Below are 27,654 nucleotides of genomic sequence, written 5' to 3'. Positions count from 1 at the left end.
TCGAGGTAACTGCTTAAGTCTCTCCATGTAGCTGACCAAAGTGAGCTCCACAAAGAAACAGCAGCAGCATACCTCTATCGCCACTCAATTTTGTAAGAACTATTTTACCCTATAAACGCCTGCAAACCAAACTATGGAGAACCCAACTGTCCATGTTGAATTGATTTGTATGTATTTTTACGGCCTTTTGTACAGCAGATGATGACGTTAACCCATTAAGACCTGAAGCCGATTCTACAAATGTCTTCTAAATCCTAACAGTTTTTTGAAAATAATGTAAAAAATATTTTTTCAAGATTTTTCAAAAATAGCAGATCTACAAGCTCATAGCGCGGCACTCGGGTGCCGCGCTATGAGCTTGTATATCTGCTATTTTTGAATAGCCAAAATTCTAAAATGACACAGATGCGTTCCAGGTCTTAATGGGTTTTAAGCTGGCTGTGAGCTCGTTTGACTCTGTAGGTAAACAACCTTTCTTCAATCGCGAGTGGGACTAAAGATTGGCATTCCCCTTTTTAAAGTGACGTTCTACGTCTAAAGAGATATAAAAGGAGTGGTCATATGCAACGCCACATTAACCTGCAGAGTTTCTCTATAGAGTTGGATGTGATGTTCTCTCCTACTTGGAGAGAACGTTGGGCCTGTATCAGAGCTACGTGGTGGCGTGTGTCCTGTAAAAAAGCAGCTATTCTCAGCTCATCCTGGAGACCGCACACAGTACTGCTGGCTTTTATTATGGCTGTCTTAATCAGGGACCTGTGACACCCCCGGTTAGAACAGAACAGAGAAGCAGCAGCGGGCTGGGTCTCCAGGGTCTGAGCAGAGAGAAGCGGTGCTGTAAACGGAGCTCAGGACGTTAAGTTAGTACACCCAGCTCACTGGAACCCACTGGGGCTCTACTAACAGCCTCTCCGCCGACTCAAGCAGCCTGTCGAAGGCCTTGTCCAGATTGTCGTTGACAATGGTCAGGTCAAAGTAGTGGCTGTACGCCCGACATATCCTGGCGCTCTCGTCCACCGTCTTCTTCAGGTCGTTCTCCTGTTACAGAGAGAGAGAGAGATGAGAAGAGAAGAGGGAGGGATGTCCCTTTGAACGGTTCTATGTAAGTGAAGTGCACACACTCGCAAGACTGCAAGCTTTCCATTAAATGAGCCCACACAGGTTATCTTGAAATTGCTTAGTATGTACGCTCCGGTGTTGACTTCGTCGACTAAAACTAAGACATCATCGACTACCTTTTTTCACTGACGAAAACTCAATAAAAACTCAATAAAAACGCAATAAAAACTAAGCTATGATGACTAAAACTAAGATTAAATATATTGACAATTTCGTCAACAAATAAAAACTAGACTAAAATGTTAGTGAGGGACTAGTGGAGAAGAGATCCAGTAAAACTAAAAGACAAGTCATTTTATGTTTGTTTGCGCTCTGTGTTGCGCTCTGAAAATAGCAGATCTACAAGCTCACAACGCGTCGCAGCGCGACGCGTTGTGAGCTTGTAGATCGGCTATTTACAACATGCAACCAAGTGTAAAATCAGCCATTACCTCACCATCAAGGCACCGCCAAAATACATTTTAGTCGACTATAATCTTAGGATATTTAGTCAACTAAAACTAGACTAACAGTAAAACATTTCAGATGACTAAAATATGACTAAAACTAAATCAACATTTGCTGTCAAAATCAACACTGGTGCGCTCACAGCAAAGCAGGAAAAGGCCCTGGACAGTGTCTACACAAGAATGCTACGAATGGCACTTGGGGGTCACGGGCGGACCACATCGGAAACGTGGACCTCTACGGAGGCTTCCCACGGGTCACAGACAAGGTCAGAGAGAGAAGGATGAGGCTGTCTGTGCACTGCGTCAGGCACACGGAACTGGTGGCAAGCCAACTGACTGACACCAACCCAAGGGAACAGCCAGGAAGGGAAAGAGATGCACCACCTACGTCTTGCAGCAAGACAGGGGAGCTAGCAACACTGCAGAGCTCAAGACCCTGATGCGGAGAGCAGCAATTCAGGAGTCCTGAGTTGGCTAGACCGCACTCTCTCATCGCATCATTCACAATCATTCAATGTAATCACATTCTGTAAGAGCGTCTCTATACTAGTCTCCAGTGGTGGTGGTGGTGGGATCTGACATTCCCAGCAAATATGCACAATATAATAATTACAATCTGCAAATTGCAATAATTTGCAATACTAGCTAATTTGTGTAATTTTTGTACAGAAAATAATGCATGAAACAGCTATGCTAAACACAAGTTAAACACAAAAGAACAGGTAATTAAAAACAAACAAAACAAACAAACAACAAATGTCATAAAAGATGCAGTACATAGAAGCATCTACATCAGTGGTTTTCAACCAGTGGTCCGGGGACCACCAGTGGTCCTTGAGGAAGTACCAGGGGGTCCCCAGCAAAATGAGTTAACATAGCGTCACAATCATTTTTAACCACTTAGCTTTGGCTATTAAAAAATAGCAGATATACAAGCTCATAGCGCTATGAGCTTGTAGATCTGCTATTTTTGAAAAACCTTGAAAAAGTGTGCATATCTTTGAATATATATATTTTTGAAGCGAAAATTAACTGATATCTTTGCTTCTGGGGGTCCCTGGCACAAAACATTTTCCAATGGGGGTCCGCGGCCAAATGTATATCAATTTAGGGGTTCTATAAAGGCCGTTGTATAAAGGTGCGTTTTCAGAAAGGACGTATAGAGACTCACGGTGAGCAGTTTGGTGGTGAGTCCAGCGTCCACCACAGCTTTGTGCATGGTTCTCAGTGTGTCCAGTTCAGGAGCAGCGATGAACACCACAAATGGCATAAACTCTGCCGTCTTCAAGACTTTCAGAGCCTAGGGGGCAAACCAAAAAAGAAATCACAGGATTTTAAACACATTTTCAAGAGCCACATTCAAGCACACATTTCAAAGACATGTAATAGAGAATAAAGACGAAGAGTTTAGTTTTGTAGCTGCAGGTGTCGTTTGTAGACCGTACAAACTATATCCAAGATAATAGAAACACCAAGAGACTCTACTTAACCCATTAAGACCTGGGACGCATCTGTGTCACTTTTTGATTTGAGCTAAAAAGCATTATTTTACACTTTGGCTATTTTTGAAAAATCGAGAAAATGTGTGCAATTTAATATATATATATAATTTTCAACCGAACGTTTTTAACTCGAATCTCTGCTTCTGGGGTCCCTGGAGATAAGGGTCTGCAGCCAAATACATATCATTGTGGGGGTCCTTGACATGGAAAAGTTTGAGAACCACTGATATAGAAACATACGTTTGTCAGAAAACTGTTAGGATTTAGAAGACATTTGTAAGAATCGGCCTCAGGTCTTAATTGGTTAAATCAAGGAGCCTATCTCCTGTTTCCTTAGCGTGAGGCAGCTTGACGTACAAGTACACCCCCTGGACATGATGCTAGTATGTCGTAGGAATTTACCCCCAATCCAATCCCTGATGCTGAGTGCCAAGCAGGGAGACACTAGGTCCCATTATTAGAGTCTTTGGTATGACCAGTCTCAGGACGCACGCTCTAACCACAAGGCCACTGAGCTGGTAACAGTGAGTCACTTCAAAGCACTCTGTTTGATGAATAGCTAAAAAGCACCTTATTTTAACATGGCATGTTTAAAAGTCAAACGTGTCTCTTTGCAACAAAACTGGTCTCATTCTAGGTCAAGGTCACAGTTCAAGCACCATGGTTGTTTTTAGCCTGGAAGCCTTTCAACATCTTGTAGTATTCGTAATGTAAGCATCCAATCAAAACCACACCTCTGTTTAGCTAATATGCAGTAAGCATTATAATTAATCTTTTTCAATTATATTTCTCCTAATTTAGTTATGCCAATTCCCAATAGCCCAAGTATTGTAGCCCCTTGCTAACTCTTATAGTTTATCCTAGGGGAAGCACAGACAACCACGTGTTTCCTCCTAAATACGCGACATCAAGGCTGCTTCTTTTCTCCTGAGTTTCAACGGGAGGAACACTCAATTCCTCCTAGTTCCACAACCCACTGAATAGGCTGAAGGGGTCGCTAGTGCTGCGACAGAGATCACCCTCCTGTGAACGCGGAAGCTAGAACACCCGGCCAAGCCAATCTCGGCAACCATCACACCTACCTGCTGCCCCAGAGTACACACCTTGTATGTGTGTGTGTGTGTGTGTGTGTGTGTGTGTGTGTGTGTGTGTGTGTGTGTGTGTGTGTGTGTGTGTGTGTGTGTGTGTGTGTGTGTGTGTGTGTGTGTGCGTGCGTGTCTCTCTAACCTGGGGGTTAACATCCAGGATGCAGGTGCGGCCCGCCTGCACCACCTCGTGGATGGAGTCGATCTTTGTGCCGTAGAGGTTTGCGTCGTACTCTCCGTTCTCCAGGTAGCGGCCGTCCTTGATGTCTTTCAGCATCTCCTCTCGTGTCACAAAACAGTAGTTCTGTCCGTCTCTCTCCTCCTCCCTCGGCCGCCGTGACGTGACTGCGTCAAGAAAGGTGGTGGGGGGATTGGGGGAGGAAAAGAAGGTAATGGTTCATGGTCGCCATCATGGTCAACTCAACATTCAGGTTAAATCGATTAAGCAATTACACTCTCTATACTTGGTGAAACGGACCCAAGTTGCAACTGTACGTGGTCTGTTCTCGTTTCCTTCTACGCCAAAACCTCTTCGCCAGAAAAGGCAGATCTACATGCTCATAACGCATCACGTTGTGTGACGCTGTGAACTTGTAGATCGGCCATTTCTGGCGAATGTTCCTCCCAGATTAGGGAGCGTCGGGGATCAAGTGGTTAATGAATGAATAAGCAGTCTAATTAGACCTGAGGCCGATTCCAAAAAACGCCTTCTAAACGTACGTTTTCCTAAAAACGTATGTTATTAGGAACTTATGTTGCTATATATATCTAGCAACAACTAATGCGACACAGATGCCGTCCCGGATTGACAGGTACAAAGAAGAATAGGTTACAACCAGTGTTGCCAGATTCTGTGAGAGAAACAAGCAACCAGGTCTAGGAAAACCAGCCCAAAATAAGCGAATATGGGCCACACGAGTACTTTAACACGTACATCAGCTATTTGAATAGCAGATCTACAAGCTCACAACGCGTCGCGATGCGACGCGTTGTGAGCTTGTAGATCTGCTATTTTCAAATAAAATCTTGCGGGGAAATTATAATAAGAAGATCTGGCAACCCTGGTTACAACAGGTCTAAATGGGTGAGCCGTCTGAAGAGCCATGGTCACTCACAGGGGACGGTGGTCGCGTAGCGCAGCGGGTTGACCACGATCAGTCTGTTCTTCAGGCTCCGCCTCCCCACGCCCTGGGCACCTATCAGAATCAGCGTTTTCCTCTGAAAGGGCGGCATCCTGGTCACCTCCTCGTAGATCTGCAGCTCGTAGCGGTCAAACTCTGGTCAGGAGCACGCACCGAACACGCACACACGCACACACGCACACGCACACACACACACACACACACACACACACACACACACACACACACACACACACAGGCTGCAAGTTTAACTTATCTGTCTGACACCAACACAGCAATGCAGTTTCTAGCCAAGTGGATAAGAATAAAAAGCTAATAACTTTATTTCTATAGCACCTAAGTGTACTTCACAGGAAGCTCTTAACTCATTCAGTGCCAATGAAATAAAAAAAAGTAATTGCGAACTGTGCCAGCAATTTTTCAATTTTCTTATACCTTTTTCAAGTAGTCACAGAATATTTATCTCCAGTATAATCGATCCCCTGATGGGAGCTAATCACTGAGGGTTGCACTGTGTGGTTTCACAAATGTCAACGAGGTCATTGGACCTTATTGACATTAATTGTCTGCCTTTTGAAAATAACACAATAACATTGAAAAATACATAGTAAAAAAAAAGTACCCAGGAGCCGAGATACAGCCTTTTTCAGTAATAAGTTAAACAAGAAGTGAATGGAGCAGCAAATCTTCAAATTATGATATCTTAGATTCTGAACGTTTTTTTCCAAAAAAACAACAACAGTATAAAACAGTTTTTTCCAAAAACACGTCAAACACGTCATTGGCACGTTGCGCCATTGCGGTAAAACACGAGAAACACGTCAATGGCACTCAATGAGTTAAATACAAATAAATAATTAAAAACATGTAAAAGGCAGAATAACCAGTACACACCTGCATTCTTTGCAGTCAGGTACATCATTCTTTTCTTCTTTTTCTTTCCAATCAACGTCCCGCATAGCATCCCTGAAAGATGGATTAAAAATGCATCAATAACAGGAAAATATCAGATATATAAGACTAAGAATCAAAGCAGCATGTATCAATGTGAGCAATGTAAAATACAAATGAACCGCAGGGGAGAACTAACATCGAATGTTTGCCGGGCATTGTGGGTAACTGAACAGAGGTAGGTCAATCTCATGATAGTGAGGTTCAGTGAATAGGAGTTAAAAGACGTGTACCAGAGGTATCCCAGTCTCTCCTCACAAATGCTTTCCTCTTCTCCTCCAGGAACTGACTCGGGATCAGACCCGTGTTGCCACCAACCACATTGCTTGCCTACAGGAGAAAGCAAGAGGGGTGATGATCAAACGTCAATGTGTTTTCTGTGAAGGCTAGGATTACATGTTGACTAAAATATTGTTCTGTTTCATCCCTGCTGACCCGCCAGAGGCAGTGCTTTAACCCATTAAGACCGGGAACGCATCTGTGTGTCATTTTTAGATTTCTTTGGCTATTCAAGCTCATAGCTTGTAGATCTGCTATTTTTGAAAAAAAAACGTGAAAATGTGTGCAAATCTTTGAATATATATTTTTAAGCGAACGTTTGTTACTAAAATCTTTGGTTCTTGGGATTCTGCAAATGTCTTCTAAATCCTAAGAGTTAAAACATATGTATATTTGGCAGTGGACCCCCATCTCAAAATATTTTGTTCCAGGGACCCCCAGAAGTTGTAATAGAGTTAAAAATGTTCGCTTTAAACATATATATATTTAAAGATTTGCACACATTTTCACTATTTTTCAAAAATAGCAGATCTACAAGCTCATAGCGCGGCGAGCTTGTATATCTGCTATTTTTGAAAAGCCGAAGAAATCTTAAAGTGACACAGATGCGTTCCAGGTCTTAATGGATTAAAGCACTGCCTATGGTGGTCATTCGGGATTCATAGAACCGCAGTTACATAGGTAACTATCGTTTTATCAGCAGTAATGTATGTATGTATAGATGAATCCACAGAGCGCTCCCCTCCCTGGCGCAAATCATGTCAGAATGTACACCGCAGCAGGAGTCTGATACCACAGCGCTATGTGGATTCATCTATTAACTGTTACTTAGTTGCCAACTCAGAAATAAAATGGATGAAACAAAAACAAGACAGAGTCTAATAACAGCATTGTCTCCCTCTCCAATCTTAAACCATTGATAGATATGTGCAATGTAATGGAGAAAAGAAATGTCACTATGTCTACACTGCACAGGGACAAACATGAATATTTTCCTCTGTACCACCATTCCTGAAATCTTATTACATGACTAGTGTGGTACAAACATTTACCGGCCGTGTGGCAGATAGAGATTCACTCGCCAAATGGAAAACCCCACCCGCATTTGACGCTTGGTGGGTGTTCATTTTGGACATGTATATAATCACCTGCCACCAGTTGGGGTCTTCCTTGTTGACTACATGAAGGATGTCTCCCTTGGAGAAGGACAGGCCTGCATCCTTGCAGGGGATCAGTTTGTCTGTGGCAGGGTTGTAATTAAAATGGGGCTTCACGTAAACCTGCAATGCAAAAACATAAACACAGTGAATATTAAGCCCATTTATCTACGGTATGTTGCTGACTTCAAAGACCACACGTGTCATTGTCCACTCACAACATCGGTCATATATTTAACATAAATCTTGAAAAGGTCTCTCTAAATAGCTTTCTTGTTTAATCTCTTTTATATTTACATATGCTCCTTAGTAAATGCTGTTCAATGCCATTTCGGTTTAAAGTTGCTAGGCATAGGTAATTCACCCTTGCAAAGAAACAGTGGGAAACACAGGCTTGTGACTGTGAGTATAATACAAAATTCAAGAGAAAATCCATGCTCGCAAATGTTTTTTTTTATTAGTGCTACAAAAGTGCATGGCAAGTTACAGAAGGCGACAAATAAAACACGAGATGCACCACATGTTTTGATGAGCTCTTCCTCAGGCAGCATAAATGTTAACTCTACCATTTGAATGTACACTCTTTGATAACAAATCTTTCGCTAGGCTACAAATAAAACATGAGGTGCACCACATGATTTGAGCTCTTCCTCAGGCAGCATAAATGCTAACTCTACCATTTGAATGTGCACTTTGATAATAAATCTTTCGCTTTAACTTAATTCAACTCTGCGACGAGCGACACAACAGACAAAACTATAAAAATGGGTCTGTGCCAGTGTTGATTTCGTCTACTAAAAAACTATGACGAAAAATGTTCGTCAACTACCTTTTTTCACTGACGAAAACTAAATAAAAACCAATCTATGATGACTAAAACTGAGACTAAATATATTGACAATTTTGTCAACAAATGAGAACTAGACTAAAATGTTAGAGAGAGACTAGTGGAGAAGAGATCCAGTAGATCCAGTAGAACTTTATGTTTGGTTGATCTACAAGCTCACAACGTGTCGCGAGTTGTGAGCTTGTAGATTGGCTATTTTCAGCATGCAACCAAGTGTAAAATCAGCCATTACGACGTCATCAAGGCACCTCCAAAGTACATTTTAGTCAAATAAATCAACTGTAGATTTAGTCGACTAAAATCTTATGACATTTAGTCGACTAAAACTAGACTAACAGTAAAATATTTCAGAGGGCTAAAATATGACTAAAACTAAATGGAATTTTATTCAAAAGACTAATGACTAAAACTAAATCAAAATTTGCTGTCAAAATCAACACTGGTCTGTGCTCCCCTGTCAAAGGTCAGTGACGTAACCCAGCAACAGGTGCTCTGTGCGAGTCTCCTGTGACAACAAGTTACAGTAAGGAAGGGTCAAGGGGTGTTCCTGAAGGTGGTGGTAGAGGAGGAGGAGGGTGGTGGGGAGGGTTGGGTGGGAACTACTCAAGGGGTTCTCGTACTCCTGCTCCTCATTGCCCTGGATAGCCTTCTGTGCGTTATTAATAGGCCTTCCCCCGAGCTCAGTTTCAGCGGCCTGGCATTCTGAGTTAGCAGCAGGCTCGCTCTTTGCTGCCATGACAGGTATGACCCCTTTGCACAAGTTAACTTAAAATGGCACGCATGTACACAAGCGTAAACATACGTAACATACATACATGTACGTACAGTAAGCGCATGAGTGCCAAGCTTTATGAGGTGCACACAGAAGCTATGAGTATATACAGTACGAAGCATTTTAATAAGTTGCACTTGCTGTAGTACTTAAATGAACATTTATTTAACACTGCTGCTTTTGTCCACAGTCTCTCTGTATTCTGCCGTTCAGCACTGCAATGCACTCATTTCATTTGATTGATTTAATTAGAAAAAATATATAAAGTTAAACTAAATACATTTCCAGACTAATTATTTATTAATAGAAGAATAATTGGCTGATATATGGAATATTATATAAAAAATATATGGCATATTATCTTAAATTATTATAAATGGTAAATGGTGCATTTATATAGCGCTTTTATCCAAAGCGCTTTACATAGATTGTGCATTACATTCACCCATTCACACCCACATTCCACACCGATGGAGGAGGAAACCATGCAAGCGTCTTGCTCAAGGACACTAACTCTGGGGGAGCCCCCCAGCCCGGGATCGAACTGGGAACCTTGCGGTTTGCAGTTCAACTCTACGCGGCCACTCTACCCCTAACAGCACAGTTTTATACTGGTGAAAAGATATAAAAAGCACGGTTTTACACCGATGAAAAGATATAAAAAGCATGGTTTTATACTGGTGAAAAGATTCAAACAGCATAGTTTTATACTGGTGATAAGACCAAAACAGCATGGTTTTATACTGGTGAAAGGACCAAAACAGCATGGTTTTATACTGGTGAAGAGCCCAGAACAGCATGGTTTTATACTGGTGAAGAGACCAAAACAGCATGGTTTTATACTGCCCTGCCAAGGCAGAGTGCAGTAACTACGAAAACAAAAATCACTGAAAAATGGGTTTAAAAGTGATTCAACTGGTCAGCCAAATGAGATATTGGCATATAAGTGATATTACACTAATTGTACATCTGTTCTTGAGGTAATTGTTTATCCCCCAACATCACAATGGCTAATTTGACCTTTGGGCAACCCAAATAAGTCGGTGTGTCCAAAAACGTAGTTACTGCTCTTTGGCTTGGCAGGGCAGTATACTGGTGAAGAGATCAAAACAGCATGGTTTTATACTGGTGAAGAGACCAAAACAGCATGGTTTTATACTGGTGAAGAGATCAAAACAGCATGGTTTTATACTGGTGAAGAGATTTAAACAGCATGGTTTTCTACTGGTGAGTTGTGTCATCACCTGAGGAGGTGGCGGCGTGTCCCGGTAGCTGGGCAGGACTTTGAGCGTTACGCTCCCATTGCAGTCTTTCAGTAGCTCCTGCAGCTCCCTGGGGTCACTGCCCACCTCGCGGCCGTTCACCTCCCTGATCACGTCCCCGGGGTGCAGCATGCCCTGCCTGTCGATCATGCTGCCATGAAGGATCCTCGCAATCACCAGCTCACCCTGCTCCACACGGAACGTCACCCCCTGAGAGAGAGAGAGAGAGAAGTTATGCATACTGTAACTATTTCTATCACTTCTTGTGGTTTCATAATCAGTTTTTTCTGCAACGAAACACAGCTCTGTTTTCACATTTCGTTATTCCTTTTAATCGTAGATAGCACGAACATTTCTTAGTTTTCACTATTTTATTTCATTTTCACACTTGCTTTGGCAATGTAAACGTATGTTGAGAAAGTGAAGAAAGAGGGCCAGAGAGAAAAGAAGAGGAGGATAGAGGAGAAAGAGATAAACAAAGACAAAAAGAGAGAAAGGAGAGAGGGCAAAGAGAGTAAAAGGAGAAAAAGACAGAGAAGAGCGAACAGAAAAAAAGAAAAAGGAGAGAAAGACAGTCAGAGAGAGGAGAGAGACAAGAGGAAAGACCGAAATAGAGCAAAAGAGAGAACAACAGAGACGTATGCGTATGAAAGCATCAACACCTCATAAATCACAGTAGAGGTGCATTTCATTGAGCTTGTTCCGTTTCTTCACTGTGATGGAACATATCCACACCAGGCAGTCATATAAACAGTGCTTTTAAAGGGATATTTCACTTTAAAAAATAAATTGGGTAATTTTATCGTCCACTCAGGCTTTTGGGAGCACCCGGGACAGTTTTTAAATTGCTAGATTCAGTATTTAGATATTTGATATTCATTTCATCAGACACGTACAAACCCATTGTAACTTCAAACTCCATTTTAACCATGTTAGATACGGAAACACCCGTCCTTGGTTCTGGTGACTGATATTGTCCTTCTAATACGTGAGGAGACCGTGTTTTTTCAATTACTTTTATCATTTATTTTAAATATTTGTTTGGGAAAATGAAAAAAATGTAATACAATAAAATAATTGTAATCGAAAAAACACGGCCCCTCGCGTATTAGGAGGGCAGGGTGAGTCACCAGAACCAAGGACGGGTGTTTTTGATGAATCTAACATGTTAAAAATTGAGTTTGAAGTTATAATGGGTTTGTATAGGAAGGGGGCGTGTCTGATAAAATGAAAATCAAATATCTAAATACTGAATCAAGCAACTTAAAAACTGTCTGGGGGGCTCACAAAATCCTGAGTAGACGATAAAATGACCCAAAACATTTTTGAAAGTGAAATATCCCTTTAAGTCATTCCTGCAGACGGGGGTCTAAAAACCCGGAACGGCAGCTGTGGCTCAAATAAACGTATAGAAATGTCTCACCAGTGGTTCGCCAGTCTTCTTCTGGATGCCAATCATCCTCACAGCGTCGGCGGGGATGAGCGAGCCGGTCAACGAGGGGACGTTGTTCTGCGCGGTGTTGGGCATCTCGTAGCACTTCAACGCCACTTTGTCATGAGCCTCTATCAACGACTGAAGAGACGTAGAGGAGAGAGAGAGACAGAAAGAGAAATAATTCTCAAATTTATACGTGGTTCCAAAACAAATCTAAAACATCCCTCTCTGTACGTGTGACAGTCACAGTGGCTCAGGCGGTGAGTGACATACAAGCCACTGACAGGGAGCTGCCACGCAACAACCATTCAACAAACTACTACGGTACTGTAAAGACATAAATCACTTCTGCAGGTCATCGTCAGAGCGCATTCCTTAGGCTCACAACTATTTTAAGAGGTTTAAAAAGCAACAAAAAAAAACACATCACAAGGTGTGACACAAGAGATGTGTCACACCAAAGGAAAACAAAAAAACAAAACAAAAGAATCTTGTGTTCATACCCCAGCAGCCAGCCCAGGACTTGGAATGAGCATTGGTTTGTGACATCACTGACACTGTACATTAGGCATTTACAGATACACTGGCTGACAGCCACCGGAGTCCCCCCGCCCCCAACCCCCGCCCCCCATAAACCCTTAAAAAGGTCGTCTTCCCATTGGTCAGTGACAACAACAATCCCTCCCCCTCAGCCTCTAGTTAGCTCAGAGTGAAGGCGCTGAAAGCAGAGCTCAGCCTAACAGGCCCTTCAAGAGATATTAGGGGGGGATGGCTGGCTGCAATGAAGAGACATCTCATTCCCACAGGTTTATAGAGTTGAATCGTTCATCCTACAAGTATACTTAGACCTAATAAACTTCACTGTCTACATGTGTACACACATGGGTCAACAAGAGGAACCAATACACCCATACACAGGACGCCATCATGCATCAACAATCCCTTACTATTGCAGGAATGTCTTGGAGGTCATGCCTTCCTGTCCCCCCTCCCTTTGTCTTTAAGCCCTTAACACATTAAGACACATTTCTGATTCGAGCTAAAAAGCATTATTTTACACTTTGGCTATTCAAAAATAGCAGATCTACAAGCTCATAGCGCGGCACCGAGTGCCGCACTACGAGCTTGTAGATCTGCTATTTTAGAAAAATCATTAAAATGTGTACAAATCTTTGAAAATATATATTTTTGAAAGCACATTTTTAACTCAAATCTTTGCTTCTGGGGGTCCCTGGAACAACATATTTTGAGATGGGGGTCCGCGGCCAAATTCATATGATTTTGGGGGTCCTTGACATGAAAAAGTTTGAGAACCACTGATATAGAAACATATGTTTTTCAGAAAACTGTTTAGAAGACATTTTGCAGAATCGGAACCTCAGGCCTCAATGAGTTGGGAAAAAAAATAGATATGCCCTGAGGCTACAGAGGCCTTGATGCCATTTTCTCCTCTTGAGAAAAGGCAGATGCACAACTTAACATTTTAGCGACAGGTGCGTAGGACAAAAGGAAACTCCAAATGCACAAAAGGGAAAGATCCCGTACACTGTCTTGAACTCACTGGCAAAAAATGTATTTAATGACGACGTTTCTGTCCTCAGAACTTCATCAGGACAAACATACAGAGCACAGTAACCACCAAACATTTAACTGTATAATCAGAACATTATACAGTGAGTAGGTCCGGTTTTAATGCAGAATAGTAATGCAAACAATGTAATGTAATGTGCACATCAAATTCCATGGCAATCCGGCCTTTACTTTTGGAGATATGTTGGTCATAGACAAACAAAGATTACATTACATAACCGCCTTGGCGGCGGTGGTAACTACTATATGTAGGAACCCCGTCTAGACATAGGAAGAGGAGGAGGGGGTTATGAGAATATAATATGTGACAAGGCCCCCACAAAGAAAAAGGTTCCTACTCTACCTGGAAATGAGGTTCCCGAAGGATTTTGGTGAGCTCAGAGGCACCAGCGTCCTTTTCTGCCAAGCTGTTGAGGGATTCCAGGATGTCACTTATGAGCTGAACATTGTTGTCGCCCACTGCCTTCAGCTGCACATCCTCCAGACGCTCGTGGGCCTGCTCGCACAGACAACCAGAAACAAACAAACACACACTAATTTAAGTTCAGAATGCAGTGTTTCACACACATTACATTACATTACAGTCATTTACCAGACGCTTTTATCCAAAGCGACTTACAATAAGTGCATTCAACATAGGTAGGGCAACAAAACTATAAGTCTTAAGTGCATTTTCTGCAAAAACAAGCAACCAAGAGTATACCTAGCGCTAAGGTAAAAGTGCAATATATCAGCTACCTACTTTCTTAAACAGATGAGACAAAATAGCAAAATCAAATGAGCAAGAGCTAAAACAAATAAGTGTATCGACTAAACAAGATCCAATACAACAATACAACAATAAAACAAGAGTTCGTACAACTAGTTAACAACAAGTAGGCCAGGCAAAGAGGAAGGGTAGTGTTTCCTGGAGAGGTGGGTTTTCAGCCTGTGGCGAAAGATGGGCAGTGACTCAAGATAGAGGTAATAATAACTGATCAATAAGATTCTGCCTCTAAACTAAAGGACCCTGGTTTAAGTCCCCTTTCTGTCCTGCAATGTCTTGAAGCGTCTTTGAGAAAGCAGTGACTCCTAACAAGCTCAACAGGGAGGCATTCTGTGACCGACCCAGGGCTCATGTTGGCCAGGTGGTGGTCAACAAGTTAACACAGAATTTCTGTTGGGGTGAAATAACAGTAGAATACTGTATATGACAGTTCCTGTTATGTCACTGTTAGAATCAAAATAACCCACGGTGAGATTCAACTCTTAAGCACAGAGAATATCCATGAGGAACTAGGTGAATGTCCTCCGGTCAACAGAAGAGTAAATATCTGTCTAAGCCAGTTATCATGCAGGTGTTTGCGTTTTCAGCTAGCAAAACTGTTTGTGTAGGTTTAGGCCTTGGCTACACGTACATGGATCTTTTACTAAACGGATATTTTAGTCCTCCGTTTTTAAAAAGAATCCCTGGCCACATGACAAAGATAAACAAAAATCCCTGTCCACACGTAGACGCAGAAACGCATCGATCAGCTGCATGTTTCAATTTTATATCAGATTTTATATTTACATTTATTTTATAATTATATATATGAGGGGCCAAATACAAATACATTTGTAATCACATGTTAAGGCCCAATACTGCAATAGCTGCATTATTTTAATAGCATACGTGAACAGCATACGTGAACATAAACGAAAACAACATTATTAGGGCGCAGCTGCAGCGCAAATAGTAGCCATGGTTCACATGACGCTGTCGAGTCTCTGGTTTATAGTGGTGTTCCTTTTTTTTTTTTACATTGCCAACTCTCACATGTACATAAACGTTCAGATTTCAAATATAAAGTGCTTACCCCTGAGCCACGGATGTTACAAGGCGATCCGGACCGCGATAAGTACCCGTATCTCCCGTATTGTTCAATAAAAAGCATTTTAATCCCATCGCCGGCCATTTTCTTTTTCTGTTCTTTTATTTTGGTAATGTATCAGAGTGCAATACACCTTCCAACCATTGGTGTCGCATGGTTGAAAGCACCGGAGAAAATTTGGAGAAAATGGCCGACGATCGGATTAAAATGCTTTTTATTGAACAATACGGGAGATACGGGTACTTATCGTGGTCCGGATCGCCTTGTAACATCCATGGCTCAGGGGTAAGCACTTTATATTTGAAATCTGAACGTTTATGTACATGTGAGAGTTGGCAATGTAAAAACATCAAACACCACTATAAAGCAGGGACTCTCGGCACCGGGGCGATTGTGTTTTAGGACGACAGACCCCACATTCAATCTGTGTGCGCGCCGTGTGTTCTACTTGGCGCAGAGAAAGAGGGTTTTCGTCACACAGTGAATGAATGAATTATTAAGTATGACATTATTTAGCCATAATTGAGCGTGCCTTGTTTCATAGACTGTAAGTGTTGCTCTCTCTCTCTCTTCATTTATTATTATAATGACCATGAGCGGTCCGGTGTTTATGTATTATTGTATTATTTATTATTATAATGACCATGTGCGAATGCGCGATGACGTCATCGTTTCTCAAAATCTCCGGATTACATGTCCACACAGATCCACTGAAACGCATGTTTTGGAAAACCTTCACTTATTTATCCGTTTACAAAAATATCCGTTTTAGCGGCCAAAAGCACCGTTTGCGTGTGGCTGAAAGGCCCAAACGCACACAAAGATGTGCGTTTAGAAAAAGATCCATGTACGTGTAGCCAAGGCCTTACTGTTAGGGTAATGATGGCCTAGGGAGAGCCGACAGCCTTAAATTGCAAATACGTGTTCTAAGGACATCAAGATGCTCTTAGCACGTTGTTCAATAACTTAAACTCCAATGAGCTATCATGCACACCACATAATCCCATGTGTCATCATGACATAACCCAGCTGACAATCCATGCCCAGCCAACACCACCTTCTCTATTCTGTCACCTTCTCCTAAACATGAGAAAAGCTATTAAACACCATTTTAAAAAGGGTTATTCTTCATGAGAGAGAGGAAGTGGGACGACGACTGTGGGGAAAGTGAGACACGTGACATGATGTATTATATCAGTTGCCCACGCTCAAACTTTTGCTCTTCCTCTTAAGCAACTAATAAGCATTAGCCAGTCAAAAGAGTTTGATGGCTTATTAACCCATTAGGACCGGGAACGCATCTGTGTAATTTTAAGATGTCTTTAGCTACTCAAAAATAGCAGACATACAAGCTCATAGGGCGGCACCGAGTGCCGCGCAATGAGCTTGTAGATCTGCTATTTTTTAGAAAAATCGTGAAAATGTCTTTGAATATATATTTTTATTTTTTTAAAGCGAACATTTTTAACTCGAATCTTTGCTTCTGGGGGATTCTACAAATGTCTTCTAAATCCTAACAGTTTTTTTGAAAAAAAAACTATGTTGCTATAATATCAGTGGTTCTCAAACTTTTTTTCATGTCAAGGACCCCCGAAATTATATGTATTTGGCCGCGGACCCCCATCTCAAAATATTCTGTTCCAGAGACCCCCAGGAACAGAACTCAAAAGATTTGAGTTAAAAATGTGTGTGTGTGTGTGTGTGTATATATATATATATATATATATATATATATATATATATATATATATATATGTATATATGTATATATAAAGATTTGCACACATTTTCACGATTTCCCCCCAAAGCAGACCTACAAGCTCATGGCCATGCCACGCTATGCTTGTATATCTGTTATTTTTGAATAGCCAAAGAAATCTAAAAATGACACCGAAATGCGTTCCCTTCCCTTACTGGGTTAATGACATTAAGACTAGCAGTCCAGCTGAGATGGAGAAAGACAGGCCCTTTATAACGGCCCACTTTGGACAAGTAAGAATAAGCTTGGGGCCAGTAAAGCTTCAGTTCAACTGAGAGAGAAAGAGAGAGAGATGGAAAGAGTGAGAGAGACAGGAGGAGGCAGTATGGGTCGTACCTTGGCGAGAGAGCGGACAATACGACTCTCCATTATTCCTCTGAGGAAGATGAGGTCGATGTCCTTCGCTCCCGAGGGCAAGTCTTTAAGGTTGTCCAGCACCTGCTGCATGGCTGGAGGTCAAACAACACATCCATTAGACTAGGCTGAAAAAAACCTCCCCCACTGTGGCCATATGTTCCTGTCAAAGAGTCCTGTCAGAGAGCAACACACTGAACCCATATACCTGCTCACTTGAAACAAGCCACTCTGCCTAAAAACGTGCTCTCAACCGCTAAACACATAAACCCTAGTGTCCCTATTCAGGGGCAAACATTCGTAAGAAATAGCAGATCTAGGTCTTGTATATAGAGGTCTGGGGGGACTCGGGTCAACTTGCATAGGTTTTAAGTGGTTAAAACATGACCACAAACATTTTGGGTCATTCAAAGTGTTGACAGAAACAATTAACGTGACCTTAAAATAAGAGCATGGGCGAAAAAAAACAACAACTGGACAGACCATCAATGGAGCGATTCATGAAGAATGGCATTCATTTCCATAACAGTGCCAACACGCAGTCACAATGAATCGTCCCTCTCACAGATCACCACCACAAAGACACTGAGGACAAGTAACCACAAACTGAAGACTCACAAACTGTCTTATATATCATGGTTAGCATTAAGTGATGCTGTTATAGAATTATCAATAAATAATTAAAGGTAGGGTAAGTGATATTTTTGGGTTAAAACTAAAAGTGTTTTGTTAAAAGGTTAAAGCACTATATTCTGATAGTAATCATTGCTATAGAGTGTTTGTTCAGTAACAGGAGTCTCCCCGTCTCTCCAGCTCTTTCTTTATTAAACAGAAAATACATTTTCTTGTAGGTGTCAAAATCTCAGCCAATCAGGAGAAAGTACCCATTTTTAAGCTTCATTTTTATAGTGTTCCAGTTCAAATTTTTCCTGATCATTTCTTAGTGTCATCACTTCCAATTTCACTTGTTTAATCTATATCCTGATTGAGTTCTCTATCCTGATTGGATAAAATTGGAAATGAAACTGAAACTGAAACAAAAATGCATTTTCTGTTTTATAAAGAGCTGGAGAGACATGGAGACTCCTTATATTGACAGGACACTCTATAGTAACGGGCACTATCAGAACATAGACCCATTTTGCAATTATTTGAATAATTGCAAATCACTTACCCTACCTTTAAGTATTCATGGTAAAGACTAGCAACATACGCTTATTTCATAAATATCATCATTCTTAACTCTTGCACTTAAAGGAGTAGTTCACCCAAACAATTACTTATTCTCTAATGTTTTTGATGTATTTGATGACCAAATTATTGGCTTAGGAATGCGACAAAAACGAAAAAATCTCTATGAATTCAAGGCTTAAAGTTGGAGTAGTTCACCCAAGAAATTACTTATTTTCAAACAATTACACACCCAATGAAGCCTTGAATTCCTGGAGATTTTTCAGTTTTTGTCGCATTCCTAAGCCAATAATTTGATGACCGGCGGAGGCTTCATGGGGTGTGTAATTGATAGAAAATAAGTAATTTTTTGGGTGAACTACTCCTTCAATAAGGTGTGTAATTGATAGAAAAGGAATAATGTTTTCGGGTGAACTACTCCTTAAACCACTTAAACTCTCTATAGACGAATCCACAGACGCGCTGCCTCAGCCTGTAGGCAATCATAACTGCGGTGTCACGTTGCAGCCGCTTGACACCGCAGTCATGACTGCCTACAGGCAGTGAGTCTGTGGATTCGTCTATATATACTGTAAATCGTTGCTGTCGGGCAGTTTTAACCCTTTTACATTTTCTTCAATAAATCAGTGCTATTGAACACCCTTTACGTCTGTGTGTTGGTAAAAAAAAAATGGAACCAATGAAAAGTATTAAAAAGCGCTTCTGACAAAACCAGCTAACTCCATTTGATCCTCAAACTTTCTGCTAAACCAGCTAACTCCACCAAAGGAGGGTGGAGTTAGCTGGTTTTGCTGACTCCAGGCTCCACCCCCTTTTGACCTCCAACCTCATTGTGAGCTTTGAGGTCCATTCAGCTGTTCTTATCAATGATGAACAAAACCTCCTAAGTTTGTTTTGTTTTTTTCCTGAAAAATGAACATTTTGGAGTTAGCTGGTTTCTCCCCGACAGCAGAGATATAAACTTGACTGGGGTCTCCCAGGGCTCTATAACAAATCTTTTCACTGAGAATAGCCAATGGACCAAGCTATTTTTGCGAAATGCCCCAGAATAGGGACACTAGGGTGCAAGTGGTCAACCAGGAATACGTATATACATACATTTTAAATGAAATTATAACATAATCCTAAACATAATATTCAGATTACAGAACTGAATATTTCAATAACTGTAAGCAAGTGCCTTCCATTCACACATACATACATGCATGAAAGGTGGACAAAGTCATCATATGAAGGGTTACTGCAGAGACTTACCTGAGTCAGATCTAGCGTTTGCCACGGTCATGTTTCTATAACTCCCAACAGGACAGGGAACCTCTCAAACATGCACCGTCTGCTCACTGATGGACAACAGAGCACCTGGAGAGGGCTGAAGGAAAGACACAGAAAAATAAATAAATACATAAATAAAGATCACTTTTAAAGAGATATTTCACTTTCAAACACATTTAGGGTCGTTTTAACGTCTACTCAGGCTTTTGTGAGCACACCGGACATTATTCAGTATTTAGATATTTGATATACATTTCATCAGACATGCCTCCTTCCTATACAAACCCATTGTAACTTCATTTTAACCATGATAGATTCATCAAAAACTCCCGTCATTGGTTCTGGTGACTCATAGTGCCCTCCTAATACGTGAGGGGACATGTTTTTTTTGATAATTTTTTTCATTTATTTGATTGCTTTACTGTATTTTATTTTTTTCATTTTCCCAAAAAATAAATGAAAAAAGTAATAGAAAAGACACAGCCCCCTCATGCATTAGAAGGGCAATATCGGGCGGGTGTTTTCGATCAATCCATCAGTCAATATATAACATTTCTACTGAGTTTCTACCATTTTTACACTTTCAGAAGTTACACAAGATTATGCTGTGTGGTATAAAATAACCAAGCACATTCTGTCCGTCTACAACATTTGGGAGGATGGCTTTTAGTTTTTATGCTCCTTGGTCCTGGAGTCAGCTCTAGAATGACATTAAACTGGAGCACTTAATCCCTTTGGATTGTTTTTAAAGTTTACTTCAGACATTAAAAACCGAGGTCCACAGCCGTTTTTCTTATGTATTCATTCATGTATTTTGGCTTTGTGTTTTTATTGTATTTTATGTTGTAATCCCCGTTTGATTGCTTTCTTGGTCAGGCCTTCCAAAAGACATTCCAATCTCAATGGGACTTTACCTGGCTAAAAATAATAAAGAATGAAAATATAGTGCTTTAAGTGGCCTGTTTTGAAGAACTCAGTCCGTGATGGACCCCTTGTTTGTGTTTATATGAAACCTTTGGTCAACCTCACTCAGAGACTCCGGCTATCACGGTGGAATTCTGTGGTAAGCGCCTTGCTCAGGTTCGTTGTGTTTTTATGAAGAAGAGCGCATTGTTGGCCAAACCGATTATCTGGTGGCGCTTACCACAGGATTCCACCACAGCGTCCATCTCTGATTGAGGTAGACTGGACGTTGCCTGTAAACACAAATGAGCGTGTGTACTGCTGACGTCCCAAAGGAGTGCAGTGACGAGTGTGAAGGCAGTTGTGTGGCACCGGCATGTGCCACGATAGGCTCTATGCACAGCAGCCATATTGGGAATGAATTGGGCCCCTTCCTTACTTCCTTCACAGGTGTTACCAATAATACTAATTAAGGCTCTGTTCCATTTAGTGTAGCACAGTGGTTGTCTTATTTTCAAGGACCCCACACACCCACCATAATTGGCCATTTGGGAACCAAAATGGAGTGTTTCTAGTGAGCCAACATGCACGATATCAGCACCCTGACTAGAATGGAACAGAGCCTTCATTAGTATCATTGGTAACACCTGTGAAGGAAGTAAGAAGAGGCCCAATTTCTTTCCAATATGGCTGCTGTGCATAGAGCCTATTACATGCAAAGAAAAATGATGGGTGAATGATGCCATGCAATTGACGTGTGTGCCACGTGCAAATGACACAAATGGCGGGCGTCACCCACGAATGACACAACTGACTCCATCACACAATATAACTAACAACTGCAGTGGTTGGAGATGACCCCCTGCTCTTCTTATTGAGACATTTACAGTAGATCCTATGGTGAGGTAGTAGGACCACTACTGGTAGACAAGAGATATTGCATGAAACTCCTATCTCAGCAGTAAAAATGTTGGCACTCACTTGGTGAGCCAACATTTGTAGAGTTCTACGTTAGCCTAGTGGGAGGGTGGGTGCGCAAGACATTCGGCACTGAACAGTCCAGCGTTTTGTGCAATTAGTTCCAGGCAGGCAGACATGCAGACAGACAGACAGACAGACAGACAGACAGACAGACGGCTAGCCTTTTTCAGAGCCACGCCGCAAAAACGTTAACGGTATGATATTTTTCCTGTAGGCGTTGTTCCTTGTACGTCCAGCAATGGGCTTAGGAATAGAGAGTATGACAAAGAGGCCTATTGATCTACACAGGATGGGCTTTTCCCTAACCCTGGTTAAAGGTTGCTGCAGCTCCACACCGACAGCCTGTACAAACACACTCTCCAAACAACAAATCTGCCCTGACGAGTCCTTGGTCTGTGGATGGACAAACAGAAGAATGGAGGTGGGCTTTTTTCATGGATCGCATACAGCAAAATCCAGAGTGAACCACTTAAACCCTATATAATTTGTTGACCGGAGTCTCCCAGGGGTCTATACTAGGCCCCCTCCTTTTCCCCCTTCTACAGCAAATCACTTTGCCGACTGAATAGCCAAATAGCCTACTGAATAGCCTACTACAGTATAAGCTCACAACCCGTCCCATCGGGATGCTTTGTGAGCTTGTAGATCGGCCACTTTCGGTGAATGTTCGGCCCCAGAATAGGAACGCAAGGGTTCATGTTGTCAATACGCTTAACAAGTGTTAACACACTCATAAGTGTTATTTAACCCATTAAAACCGGAAAAGCATCCGTGTCATTTTAGATTTTAGCGTTGGATATTCAAACAATAGCAGACTGCTATTTTTGAAAAATCTTGAAAGTGTTTGAAAAAAATTGAATAATTTTGAATTACGAAAGAGTTTGAGAACTACTGATTTAAAAAGGCACTTGTAGAATGGGCCTCAGGTCTTACTGGGTTAATATTATAAAACAGTGTTGTCAATATATTATCAACTAAGACAGTAAAGTGAGAGAGCAGCAGAAACAGCAGCCATCTATTTACTCTGACACTAAACTTACCTCCGAGTTTTGCTCCAATCCAGTGCAGCAGCAGCACCCCACACGGAGCACCCCGGGTCTCTATACAGCACTCATCTGGTATCCCTGGGTAATCAAAACAGAGCTGTGTGAAGTCTTTGCTTTATGAAATGCATACTGGAGAAAAAAAAAGTGTGACTCATCTAAAATTGAGTCTGGAGAAAAAAAAGGAAACACACTTCCTGTCTGTGCAACGTTGTGTAATAATAACAGCTCACTAATACTTTGACTGCCCGGATCGCTCAGACTACACACGTTCATTCAGTAGTATTATCATGCAGCCCCCCTTCTCATTGGCCAGAGCGATCACGGGATCTGTGTGGGTTTTAAGAACCGATTATCACCAGTGAGGCAGATAAATATAAGCCTACATTAGTTGGCACTGTGTCAACTCAAAAAGGCCAAAAGTGCAAATGGGAATCCGAGGCTGCAAAGTGGATACTGTGTGTTGAGATGAATCCAGGTCACTGAATTAACCACATGAACCCTAAGTGTCCCTATTCTGGGTATTTCATGATAGGAGAACATTCGGTGAAAACAGGTGAACATTCTGTGAAAATAGCAGCTCTACAAGCTCACAACACAACACGTTCTGAGCCTGTAGATTTGTATTTTTTTGGCAAAGAGTACAGAGAAAGTATAGACCAAGTATAGACCCCTGGGGGACCCAAGTGAATGAAGTACAAAGAGTTTAAGAAGCTTCTGTACTATGAAACTCCACTATGAAAACCAAATTCTCTGTGCTGTGCTTGTAGCTCTTCATTAGCTCCTTTTAGTAGAACCCCCCACAGTAAAAGTGTTAATCTAACTCTGAATGACCAGATTGATTTTACAGTGAAAGGTTAATTGAACGTTTTACCCTAACCCGATACATGATCAATACCTCATAAAACAGTGATCTCATCTGTGTTCATTTCAAGCAGTCAGTGTATACACAGGCTACATTAGGTCATCAGTAGACAATGTTCTGCTGGAAAATCAAGGTTAGGAGGTAGGCTAGCAGTCTATAGGTCTGTGTTTGTCCGAAGCTACACTCACAAACCACAGGAACAAGCTTTTTTTCATGTTTTATTAAAAAAGTATATTTTATTTTTATCTTACATTTTTTGTAGATTAGTGTCAATTTGGCTTCTCTCTGCCCTGCTGCAAGTTCATCAAGAGTAAGCCAAGGTTTTTTATTTTATTCTTTTTGGGGGGGACAAAACATTGAAGAAAACAAATCAGAACAGTGTGTTCGGCTTACCCTTAATGACATTATACAGTATGATTCTAATACAGTAAAGGTGGCAGTGACATAGAAATTAACACAGTCAGCATGTAATGAAATGAAAATACCCAACTTGGAAACTCTCTACCTAGCGGCAAGACACACTTCTGACTCAACTGGAAGCCGACCTGGGAATAAAAGGTTGCTGGTTTGATTGCCGACACCAATAGTGTATTTCAACTGTTAACTGGTGAGTGAAGCGTGGCTGACTGGCTGGAGCTACTGTACATGTGGGGTGCACCAACTCTACTCAAGTGCCTATGAGCAAAGTACAGAACCCCCAAAAAGCTAAAGCTTCATGGACGTTACACTGCATTTGACCTTCGCTCTACCACTGACCTCTCTGATGAAGTGCACAGAGGACTCTCTGAGTGTGTGTGTGTGTGTGTGTGTGTGTGTGTGTGTGTGTGTGTGTGTGTGTGTGTGTGTGTGTGTGTGTGTGTGTGTGCGTGTGCGTAGAGGAGGGATATGGAAAGTCACATTTCAATTACCATGTGTTAACCACCACAAAAAGCGATGTGTGACGTGGTGTGTGATCACGTCACACATTTTTTAAAGCATTACGAAACGTTTAAAATGTTCACCTATGCTGACATGCCCAAAATAGGGAAGTCAGGGTTACAGGTTAATTCATAGTAAAGTGATCTTGGAATTCCACTCTGTCAAATTGAACAGCATCATATGAGAATGAATAGCCTAAATCACCTCATTGACAAGGGTAAAAGCTTAGGCTATCCAACATTCAACATGAGATCAAGTCATGGAAACAAACCTGGCAGCAGTGCCCTTGCAAATGGGGGCCTGCCAAATTTGTTGCCAGGTTTGTCAAAATAAATAAGTAACCAGGTCTAGGAAAACAAGCCCAAACCAATCTACAAGCTCACAACGCGTCGATCTGCTATTTACAAAAACATCTAGAGGAAAAAAAGTGTAAAATGTGAACTGTTTTTTAAACATTTTAACAACACACTCTGGTATGGGGGTCGCTGCTGGCACACAATATTTTCAGATGGGCGTCTGCGGACAAAATACATATTTATTTGGGGATCCTTGACATGAAAATGTTAAAGAACCCACTAGTTTAAACAACATCAGGAAACAAGCCCAAATAAGCAACTACACTTTAGAAACAAGCCCAAAAAAACGCAACCACCGATATTTTCGAGCAACATTACAGGGGGAAAAAAGCCCAAAGTCGCTTATAAATAATCGGACATGGCAACCCAGCCTGCCGCCTGCCAGTAGTACATCAATGCAATTACACAATCAGAAACACAACAACAGATTCCTCCTCCTGCCTGTAGTAAATAAATAACCACTGTGAGCCTCAAAGCTTGGCCAGCAGAGCTGAGCCTGCATCCAACAACACAACGTGCTACTACACTGTAGAGACACGTGGATCCACTTTCACTTTGTGACCAGTGTTGCCATGTTTGCATATTATAAGAGACTTTGGGCTTGTTTTTCTGCTAAGTTGCTTGTAAATATTGGTAGTTTTTTGGGCTCGTTTCTAAAGTGTAGTTGCTTGTTTGGCCTCGTTTCCTAAATGTTATTTAAACCAGCGGTTCTCAAACATATTCATGTCAAGGACCCCAACATTACTAGTATGTATTTGTCTGTGGACTGAAAATACCCCCCCTCCCCAGATTATTTTGAAAATAGGCTATAGCCAATGTCTATAGGTTTAAAGTGCTCGCTTATTTTGGGCTTGTTTTCATAGGCCTGGTTGCGTTTCTCTCGCACATTCTGGCAACACTGTTTGTGACCCACTTGTTAACATCATGAGAATCTATATGGTAATGTTCTACTGGCTGATTTTAGCTATAGCCAATTAACCTTTTAATTGTATCATTAAGTAGGTGGTGAGCTGAGTCGGACACACCATGATAAACAGCTCGCTCAGTCCTGAGTCTGTGTAAATAAATTCATCCTGGTTATTATTAAACGTAATGTTGTCGCTAGCTTGCTTGGTGATCATTGTTGCCAGGTTCTGCGAGAGAAACAAGCGACCGGGTCTAGGAAAACAAGCCCAAAAGAAGCAACGGTTACATGAGCACTTTTAAACCTTGACAGAAAAACAAGCCCAAAGTCGCTTGTAATAAGCGGACATGGCAACACTGTTGGTGACCATACTATGCTAACCCATGCTCTTTCGTTATCGCTAGCTTTATTTTAGCGCGAATGCTAGCGTTGTGCTAACCTCTCTTTAATAGCAGCACTAGTACTAGTGTAATAATACAATAGTGCAATATAACGGTACTTTATAACCAGTATAATACTGTAATACCATCAATGCCATTATAGCCTCAGCTTCATGTGCGAGATGGATGGCTAACATTAGCAGAAGGAGCAGGATGAATGCCAGGCGTATTATTATTATTATTATTATTAATTATACATTAACTTAATATTACATTCACTTCTGGCGGTGAAAACATACATTAGATATAAAGCTCACCTTACCGTTCACAGCTTCCTCTCAGTATGAATGAGACCCTCCATACATTACACAGACCTCCACAAGGCGTGGGTCATTCCATGTCTCACTAGAATAAAGATACTACTAGTACCAACTAAGGAGAGGTTGGTGCGACGCCCACGGCTGCCTACTAGTGATCACCCAGGGAAATAAAGTACCTTATGCATGTGCTCTCTGTCTGTCACATCTGACTGAGACGTCATGCTGCTAGGATGATTTATTACACACAACTATTACACACACACACACACACACACACACACACACACACACACACAATATTACATACATTAAAAAAACGATTATTGGTCAAGTGTCACTTGATAGAATCGCCATGATAAACACAACCTGTTGAGTGCCGTGTACATTGATAGTAATAATAAAACTATACCACATTGTGAATGTGTGGTTTGTTTTGGATAGATTTTCGTCCATATAGTCCTGCTGTAATACAGCGAATCAGTATTCATGTGAAATTAATGTCCCATCCCAACAAAACATACTTTGTAGATGTAGGCCTACTCCAAGGTACAAGAAAACTAAATGTATTATTGCTATCACCCCCCTCATATATCACACTAGGTGCAGCTTGCTGATTTTGGACAAGATAACAGACAGACACTAGCCCAGTTGTTCTCAAACTTTTGCATGTCAAGGACCCCCAAATTGACTAGCCCGTGGAAAAGATATGCCAGGGACCCCAAGAGAAGATTTTTACGTCTCTAGCAGTGATTCAACCATTTTAATTTCAATGACCCCCAGTTTGACATGCATTAGGCGGCTACGGACCCCCATTTAATGTCAAGCTATCTCTAGGAGTAGAACCCCAATTTATATTGTAAAACCAATGTTAATTTAAATCAGAGACTGTACACTCTCTGAGTTAGACCCAATAAAAGGTCCATTTGGTCCATTTAGCTGGGGACCCCCTGGAACTCCCTCAAGGA

General features: G+C 41.4%; 1 protein-coding gene across 2 annotated transcripts; it reads right to left on the bottom strand.

The window, feature by feature from the left end:
- Nucleotides 1–388: 388 nt before the first annotated feature.
- Nucleotides 389–26,785, bottom strand: pals2a (protein associated with LIN7 2, MAGUK p55 family member a). 2 transcript variants are annotated; one of them, XM_084050144.1, is made up of 14 exons: nucleotides 26,692–26,785; nucleotides 22,944–23,027; nucleotides 20,002–20,116; nucleotides 17,539–17,651; nucleotides 13,934–14,086; nucleotides 11,989–12,138; nucleotides 10,548–10,775; nucleotides 7,676–7,807; nucleotides 6,482–6,578; nucleotides 6,192–6,263; nucleotides 5,271–5,432; nucleotides 4,298–4,500; nucleotides 2,740–2,868; nucleotides 389–1,038 (listed from the first exon to the last, which is right to left on the bottom strand). In XM_084050144.1, exons 3-14 carry the CDS (start codon nucleotides 20,030–20,032, stop codon nucleotides 862–864), a joined length of 1,647 nt encoding a protein of 548 aa, XP_083906270.1. In that variant the 5' UTR covers nucleotides 20,033–20,116; nucleotides 22,944–23,027; nucleotides 26,692–26,785; the 3' UTR covers nucleotides 389–861. The 2 variants fall into 2 exon arrangements, with proteins under 2 accessions (XP_083906270.1, XP_083906271.1); XM_084050145.1 differs by having other exon boundaries at nucleotides 26,687–26,751.
- Nucleotides 26,786–27,654: the final 869 nt, after the last annotated feature.

The sequence above is a fragment of the Gymnoscopelus microlampas genome (genome assembly GCF_963454915.1).
Source record: "Gymnoscopelus microlampas genome assembly, chromosome: 3".
In the NCBI taxonomy this organism is placed as follows: Eukaryota; Metazoa; Chordata; class Actinopteri; order Myctophiformes; family Myctophidae; genus Gymnoscopelus; species Gymnoscopelus microlampas.
The sequence above is the reverse complement of the archived record's forward strand: the minus strand, read 5'-3'. Positions and strand labels throughout refer to the sequence as shown.